Here is an 8,562-nt window from a genome sequence, read left to right as displayed (position 1 = left end):
CTCTGCAACCAATCAGGACCCGCGGCGCGCTCCGAACGTATCAACGCTGTGTGGGTCGTGTGCGTGCAAGGGGGGCGACGTAAGGGCGCTCCGGGAGCCAGTCTCTCCTCGAATGAAAGGAAACAACCTCCGGCGACAGAGCCCCGCTCTTAGGCACTGCTGGAGAACCGAGACCGACTTCTTTCTCTTTCCCCTCATTGGCGCTTCCCTCCTGCCGTCCGCCTCTGGGCCCTGCTGGTGAGTACCCACGGAACCCAGGGGCCCCCCATTCTCTGCCCGGCGGGAGAAGACAAGGAGGATGGCGGTGGCCAGGCCGCCGCCCCTGCCCGTTGTTAATGGGGGGACTCTTGGTGGTCTCGCTTTATTGTCAGGGACCCCAGAAGCGCCGTTCATTGTAGGCGCTTGGCAGAGAGGCTGCTGAGAAAAGTGCTTCGGAGGTGCGAAGGGAGAGGTTAAGCTTAAGCCTTGACTTCGGGGGAGGGGGCGCAACATTAGAGGAGGGAAAAAATTGGGAATTTTTAGTCTTTACTGTTGCTTAGGACATATTTGGGAAGAAGGGAGACTCCCAGTTTGGGAAGAGTGAGAGGAAGAATTTTTAGGATGGAAAGAGGGTTAACCTTACGGAATGAGGAAAAACTCCGGGGTGGGGGGAATTAGGGGTGAAACTGATGTATAGGGCAAAGCTTATAGCGAAGACTGTTAGAGGAGGGTCTCCTGGGGGAGAGGGTGTAAAGAAAGTGGTAGGATGATATTTTCCTGGATTTGTGAGGATTGGAAAAGGATGATTAGGGGACCCTGACTTTACGACTGAAGGGAACCTGCCGAAGTGTTTTAGAGGAAGATAGTTTTTCGAGTTTATCTAGCACTTGATTAGAGGGAGATGTTGGAGTCTAGTGTGAATTGGGGACTAAATAACGGAGAGGATCCAGTATGTGTACAATCTTCTATTATACGAACAGCCCAGTATTCTTTTGCAATTTCCATTCGCTTCTATATTCTACGTGGAAGTTAAAAAAATCTTTTGTTTTTGAAAAACCTTTTTATTTTCATGTGCTTCCTGCGTAATATCAGGTCTTATTCATACAGTTCAAATTCTTTCTCTACCCTTGGGTTTGAAACAACTGGAAAATTCCTTCAGTTTCCTTTTGAATAACCGCAAAAAGCAGTGCGAAGCATGTAACAATATCGTGCAACCAAATTCAGGTGCCCTTCCGGTACATCTCTTATTCGTTTATTTCTCTGCACTGTAACTTTCCTGATAGAAATACTGCATCTTTTGAGGATGGCTTTTATATATTTTGACCTGTATATTTCAGCTTGCTTGCGTGTGGAATGTTTTAATCTTCCGGAACTGCAGTTTTTGTTTTGTTTTGTTTTGTTTTGTTTGTGAAAATGCTCTTTCAGATAGGCATTGGATGAGCTCTCGAGTTGGTTCTTGAACGCTCTCCTTGAGGTTTCAGGTTATTTCTACCTTGGTGCTTCACAGCATCTTATAAAATCAGAACGTACGATCGTTTCAGCCTAACGAGTCTGGCTTTTATATTTTTCATATATTTAAATTGTGTTTTTCAAGCAGTTATTGTTCCTTCCTTATTTTTGCTTTATAACGTTATCCATGATGATGTTTTCTTTTAAGGAAAAGGTTTCATTGTTGGTGAACATATCAAACTTTGATCTCTGCATGCCCTGAAAAACCTTTTAAACTAAAATTAAAATGCCCTATAGCTGTAGATCATTATGACCACCCCCCCATTGATCCTTGGAATGCCCTTATTCTACCTAGCTAGAGACCACAAATGTGATGACAGTATTAGATAAAAGTCTGTATTTTTATGATAAAGACATTTTTGCTAGGAGTCATTGTTTCCATGATGTTTTCCACTTCATGTTTTATAAGGAGGCTGTGAAAAAAAAAAGCAAGATATGCACAGATGCATTATTTGAATTATAGTGGAAAAATCCATTTAGTCATTGCACATTGGGGGAAGTTTTTAATTGGTTTTTTTGCACTTTTTGTGTGGCTCTGTTCACTTTACAAATTAAATTTAAACTGATTAAAGGAAAAATATGCTGAAATACTTTTTAAGGGAAAATAAAATGTACCTTTTTTCTCTTTAAAATCTTTAATATCCAGAAACCCAGGTTCCCAAAATTAGGATGAGAAATGTACCTGTTTATAAAGTGAAAAAGGCAGAATTCAACATGGATGGAATTGGGGGGGGATTACATTTCACAATTTTGAGAATAAAAAGTGATTTTCCACTCTAGGAATTTCCTTTATCCTAAGCCATTTTTATAGCCAGTGCTAGGATTCTATAGAAATTACACATTAAAGATGTCTGTACAGATTAGATTTATAATGTGCCATCCTTTCAACTAGCCGGGATGACCGGGAGAAATGCTGAATACATTACAGTGACTTCAGAGTGCCTATTATTCGTTGCATGGTAGTAAAAAAAAAATACTAATTTAGAACCCAAACAGCATATTTTGGTGCTATTTATGAATCTTGGTATTTTGTATAGATAATTCTAAAGATTTGGGCAGCTATATTCTTGATAAAGCAACTGAACACATACTTGCCTGAGCAAATGCAAACACACTTCCTCTTTTGTTTCTTTTGTTTCTGTTATGTCCTTTTCCCCCTTTAATCCTGAAAGTATTTGCTGCCTGTTTTCAATCAGTTTCACGGTTTATAGCCAGTGCTATGAATTCAGTACTGTTATAAAGTATCTGATGCCACTTGGAAGACTGAGGTATTTAAAATTATAGACAGCATTAAGAGTTTAATAAGCCCATCAAAGCAAAGATTGTCAGGGCCTTTGAAGTTTTGTTAAAAAGAAAACCCTAGATATAAATGAGTGAGATGACATGTTTTCTTTGTGGCTTCATGTTAAATTTTGATTAAGTATCCAGATTTTTATATTGAATAGTAACAAATGGTTTGTAGATACAGTGTTGCTGTTGCTACTACTATTCTTGTTGGTGAACAGATGCTTCTCAGAAAACTATAGTGTAGTGTTAGTGAGTCAGTTTTTTCAACAGTGTTATTAAAATGTTTGAGTATAGAAAATGGAAAGAATTTAATACATTAACTTTAAGACAGCAGTGTAAGATTTTATTGATTGTGATGCATGTTATAGCAACTGGGATCCTGAACTGCTTAGTCCTATTGACTTGGGAAAATACAAATCAAATAACTGATTTTTAAATTTGTTTAGTATTGTTCTGAAAAATCCATGTTGAGAATGATGATCTAAATCTGAAACCTACTGTGTTAGAGCTTTTCTTCCCTTTTTCTGTTTGACTATATAAACTATTATTATATCTTAATCAAATGTAAGGCTTATTCAGAAAATTTTCCTTCTATTACACAATATTACTAATTTACATATGAAAGTTACTGCATTTAGAATACCAGTGTCAGTTTGTGACTTAATTAATAAGCAGACTTGAAGTAAATCACAATCATATAAGTGGTTTTATAAATAATGAAGTCTTAAAGACTGCATTTTTTGGTAGCTAGTAGAAGCTTAACTTTTTCTTGAAAAAAAGGAATAGAATAGCCAAAATTAATTTATTAAAGATCATATGCATGTTTTTTTAAACTTCCATTTTAAAAATAAGTGCTCCAGAGTTATGGTTAAGTAAATTTATATTACTTTCATTGTTTTATAAATATGTGGACTCCAAAAATTGTGCAATTATAAAATTCTGTTCCCTCTGGATATTTTGTAGTTTTCTCAAGTTTTTGCTCTGTTCATATATATATTTCTTTATCTCCTTGAAGGGGTACCTAACCATACTTGAAAAATATTTTTCATTAATTACACAAACAAATGAATATTTAATATTGTGCATTTTTAAATCCTCCAGAATAGTTCTAATTATTTCACATATCCTCAAATTTGGGAGCAGTTTGATTTTTCTCATTAGTCTAGACTTTATTTAGGGGTCTCTCTCTCTCTCTCTCTCTCTCTCTCTCTCTGTGTGTGTGTGTGTGTGTGTGTGTGTAAAATGGAGACATTGGGGTTTTAATATTAATTTATCTATTACCCAGTAACTTTAAGTGTATGTATTGAAACCTAGTTCAAACATTAAACTACTTACACGAATACGTATAAACTGATATTAAAATGAAATTAACTGTTTTGTTGCCATGTTTATTCTCTGTAGCATTTCTTGAGACTTAAAGTGGCATTCTAAAGGCAATTTAAAAATCATGTCAAGCTCAATTGAACAGAAAAAAGGGCCTACAAGACAGCGCAAATGTGGCTTTTGTAAGTCAAATAGAGACAAGGAGTGTGGACAGTTACTAATATCTGAAAACCAGAAGGTGGCAGCACACCATAAGTGCATGGTAAGTATAGAGGCAGCCAACCAAGAGACCTTGAAACCATTCATGAGAGAATCTTAATAACACATGATTATTCCCAAGTACTTTTTTTAAAAAAAGCACTCAGTTAAAATTTTAAGACATGGCTTAACACTAATGCTGTGCCATTTTTACTAGAAAATCTTTTTCAATTTAATATTTTTTTTTCATTGATTTACTATAATAAATTTATATGTGAACCTTAACTTTTTTTAAAAATGTGATTTATAGCTCTTTTCATCTGCTTTGGTCTCATCACACTCCGATAATGAAAGTCTTGGTGGATTTTCTATTGAAGATGTCCAAAAGGAAATTAAAAGAGGCACAAAGCTGGTAAGTTGGTATTTCTGCCTCTTGAGTATAAAAATTACTTTAAACTCATTAAGGATGAAATTGCTTATTTTAGAGTGTATTGCATTATTAACTGAGTATAATTTCAATTGCAGGCTTTTTTTCTGAGCCAGCAAAATCCAATGCTGGGTTTAATTTGTTTACCACTCAACAAAAAAGAATGAATCAACATTTATATTATTCAAATAATTTTTTTCTTTTCTAAAGGAATTAAAATCTTCTCAGAGGCTGTGTTTGCTTAGAAAACAAGCAGTTTGCTTAATTTGCATGTATCTTGTGTTAAAATTATCATTCAAGTATATTTTTCATAATTCTAGTATGTTTTCCTTTTCTTTCATTAAAGTTATTGTGGTCATTACAAATGAAAATGACAGTGTCCCCTCAAGAGGGAAATGTTAGCACTTGCTGAACAAGGTATTTTACTGTGGCTCTGCTATATGACACAGCATTTATCATTTCAGATAACTTTTGGAAAAATTTACAGGAGCTTTTCTAAAACTGTGCTAGAGTAATGTTCCTGTAGTTGTCTTTACTACCAGTAACCAGATGGGCAAGGATTTATATCACTCTATTGGAAAAATACTGTTATCTTAATTGGTGTTTATGACACATGGTTTATTTTAAAACATTTAATTAATTGAAAGATTTATTTTCATTTGATTATTTGTATTGTTTGAGCTCTTTATTGAAATTACATCCATAAATGTACCTTTACAATTTTCACTGTTAAATGATTTATTATTTTAAAGATGACTTTGGCAGAACATATATCTGTGTTCTTAGTCACTGATAATCTAATTCACAAAGAATCTGAGATGCTGATTTTCAGATGAAATGATTATGGGAACAGTTTGATGACAGGGATAATGTATTTTGAAAAGTAGTCTTCTAGTATTGGGGTAAAAGCAATTTGAAGAAATGTAAGTTCAAAGAAAACATTTGAGGTTTTTTTTTTTTTTTTTTTTTTTTTTTTTTGGATAAGTAGTTTCAGATCCTAGTGTCAGTATTGGTACACATGAGAATTCAGGGGTCATACCATTTTTGTTGTAATGAGACCTTAATTGAAAACCTTTATCTTTCCTACCCCTGAAACTGTAAATAGCGGGTTATTTCTCTGGGTCATGTTTTCCTTGCCTCAAAAAAAAAAAAAAAAAGGGATAATGACAGTACTTGCCTCACAGAATTATTGTCAGGATTAAAGGAGAGACTATATAGGACTGAGCATGGTGCTTGGCATACAGTTAGTACTTGATAAATAGAGGCTACCACTGTAGTTATTGCTTGTAAATAAAAATAAGATCCTGTAAATATCATTGTGGGCTAATGAGAAGCATGGTAGTCTGACAAGTCATGAGGCCTATTTTAAAACAAAAAATGGTACTGCAGGTGGTAACCAGGGCCTCATCAATGCTAAGCATACATATTACCACTGAACTACACCTCCAGCCCCAGAGCTATTTTTTAAATAACTGCTAAGAAAATATTATATAACTTTATACAAGCGACTAACTTATTTGTTGTTTCACCAACTGTAAATAGATAATGCCATATGACTGCTTACTACACAGTTATGTTGCATGACTACAAAGGTCTATAAAAGATATAAAGAATTATCTTAGAAAAACTGTTTCGGAAGTCCTTTGACAACATTGGCATATAGCATTGAGGGATACCTCAGAAGGGCAGCACTTTTGAGCCTAGGCATATCATTTTGCTTCCTTTCCTTTTTCTCAGATGTCAGAATTTAAATTACTTATTTAGAGGATAGGATTTATATGTTTTACTCATTTTTTTTTCTGTGGGATTAAACTCAGGCACTCTCTGCCACTGGTTTACAACTCCATCCTTTTTTTTAATTTTGAGATGGTATTTCTAAGATGCAGAGAGTGGCTTCGAACTTGTGATCATCTTGCCTTAGCCTCCTGAATCACTGGGATTACAGGCATATGCCACCATACCCAGCATGTATTTCACTTTGAAGTAGTTTTTAAGACTCATTTTAGCCTTCAGTTTTGCTCCTTCCAATATACTGTTGATTTTTTAAAAGAAGTGATACCAAATAACCAAAATTCCAGATTATAGTTTTCTTCTTTATTTTCCCTGTATAAATTCATCTAAGCAATAGAAGGGCTGTAAATCAAATAGGAAGAGAGAAAAAATGAAGAGCTTTTTGTAACTAGATAAACTACGTACAAAATTGACAAGCAACTTCCATAATTAACTTTTTAAGGTATTTTATCCTGTAAGCCAGTTTGCCCTGGTTCCTGTTCATCTGGATTTCTAGGTGAAAAGTAGGTCATGAATACCCATTGAAAATAACCAAAAACAGGAACACTGGCTCCTGAGTGCTTTTGAGATAGATTCCAGTCTATACCTGGTGTTGGCTCCAAAGGTGCTTGCTTTTCCAAAAGATAAGGACAGAAAGAAGAGCTGAGGGCTTAGAAGTGAAAGGGTTTAGGCATCCAGATTAGTCAGACCCTTGTAAGGAGGGGAATACTCAGTAAGACAGCGGGTACAGGTATGTAGTTCTTACATTCTTGCAGCCATAGGTAGTTTTCTAAGGTTTTCACATCAACCAAAAGGATCAGAAGAGGAAAGGTATTTTGCAGGAACATAGTCATCTTTTTAAAATATATAGCACCAAAATGGAACAGAAAAATTTGCCAGAGTATTAAGGCTTTATCATTTGAAGTCCTGTTTTTAGAGTTTAGACAGATAAATGTTTTTCCAGAATGATTTCCAGTTCATACTGAAGCCATATGGAGATATCACATCTGTACCATCTATTCTTATTCTCTAGCCATCTAGCCAAGAAATGCAAATTCCCAAGTAAAATTATGAGTTACCATTGCTTTTTAAAATTTGTCTAAGGAGATTCTTGAGCAGCATATTTGAAGAACATAAACTCTTTGAGCATGAAGCTAGTTGGTGAAAGCACTAAGATTGACATTGGATAGCTACTCTTACTAATTGGTACCAGTGTCAGATATATCACAGATTGCAAGAACAGAAAGAGTTCAGGAGGCCATTTAGTTCACCTTCTTTACCCCTAGGCAAGATTATCTACAAGCCATCCAAGATAAGATTTTTGTCTGCCCTGTTCTTAAATATGTCAGGAAATTGTGATTCCGCCTAAGTAATCTGAAACAGGACCAGTAATATATAACATTCTTTAGAGTTGAGAAATTCATCCCTCTGTATAACTCAAATATCTCTTAACTGAAAGCCACTTATTCTAGGTCTGTTTCTTTCCATTAAATAAATGGTTGGGGCTTTTTCTTTCTTACTAAAAATTCTTCATATGCTTGATGATTTTTCTTGGGTCACTCCTAAACTTTCTTTTTCAAACTAGGTTTTACTCACATATCTTATGAAATCCTCTGATCATTTTCTTTACTGCTAGTAATATAAATAGCTAATGTTTATTGAATTCTTAATATGTGCTAGGGACTAGGCTAAGTATTTTAAATGTTTGTGATCCTGTTTATTTATCACGATCAGCCTGAGATAGGAAAGTATTCGTTCTCATGTTACACAGGGAAACTGAGGCTCAGAAAAGTTAAGTAACCTGACTGTGATCATATAGCTAGTTAGTGGCAGAGTTGGGATTTAGATCCTGAACTAGTTAACTCCAAAGCCAGAACTGCTAATCACCAGGTTATACTGACTTGTCTTTTAAGCTGCCCAACCAAAAATTACATTTTAAAAAATGTGGTGGTTAAGGCTGGGAATGTGGCTCAGTGGTATAGTGCTTGCCTAGCTTGTGGGAAGCCCTGGGTTCTATCCCCAGCACTGCCAAAAAAGAAAATGTAATGATTAGATGAAGATAGAAATAG

The 8,562-nt window shown here is 35.3% G+C and overlaps 1 protein-coding gene across 4 annotated transcripts in view; it reads left to right on the top strand.

Moving 5' to 3' along the window:
- Nucleotides 1–66: 66 nt before the first annotated feature.
- Phf6 (PHD finger protein 6) overlaps nucleotides 67–8,562 on the top strand; it is a 50,514-nt gene continuing 42,018 nt past the window's right edge. For 3 of the 4 annotated variants that reach the window (XM_046467797.1, XM_046467791.1, XM_046467786.1), the window contains exons 1-3: nucleotides 67–237; nucleotides 4,177–4,360; nucleotides 4,607–4,708. In XM_046467797.1, the coding sequence (XP_046323753.1) occupies nucleotides 4,223–4,360; nucleotides 4,607–4,708 (240 nt within the window). In that variant the 5' untranslated portion in view covers nucleotides 67–237; nucleotides 4,177–4,222. The remainder of the gene's footprint in view (nucleotides 238–4,176; nucleotides 4,361–4,606; nucleotides 4,709–8,562) is intronic. The other variant, XM_046467804.2, reaches the window with a different exon arrangement.

This window comes from Marmota monax, unplaced genomic scaffold (assembly GCF_021218885.2).
Source record: "Marmota monax isolate L192 unplaced genomic scaffold, Marmota_monax_Labrador192_F-V1.1 WCK01_AAM20220418_F8-fsc00054, whole genome shotgun sequence".
Taxonomy (NCBI): Eukaryota; Metazoa; Chordata; class Mammalia; order Rodentia; family Sciuridae; genus Marmota; species Marmota monax.
This window is presented reverse-complemented; position numbering and strand designations above follow the sequence as displayed.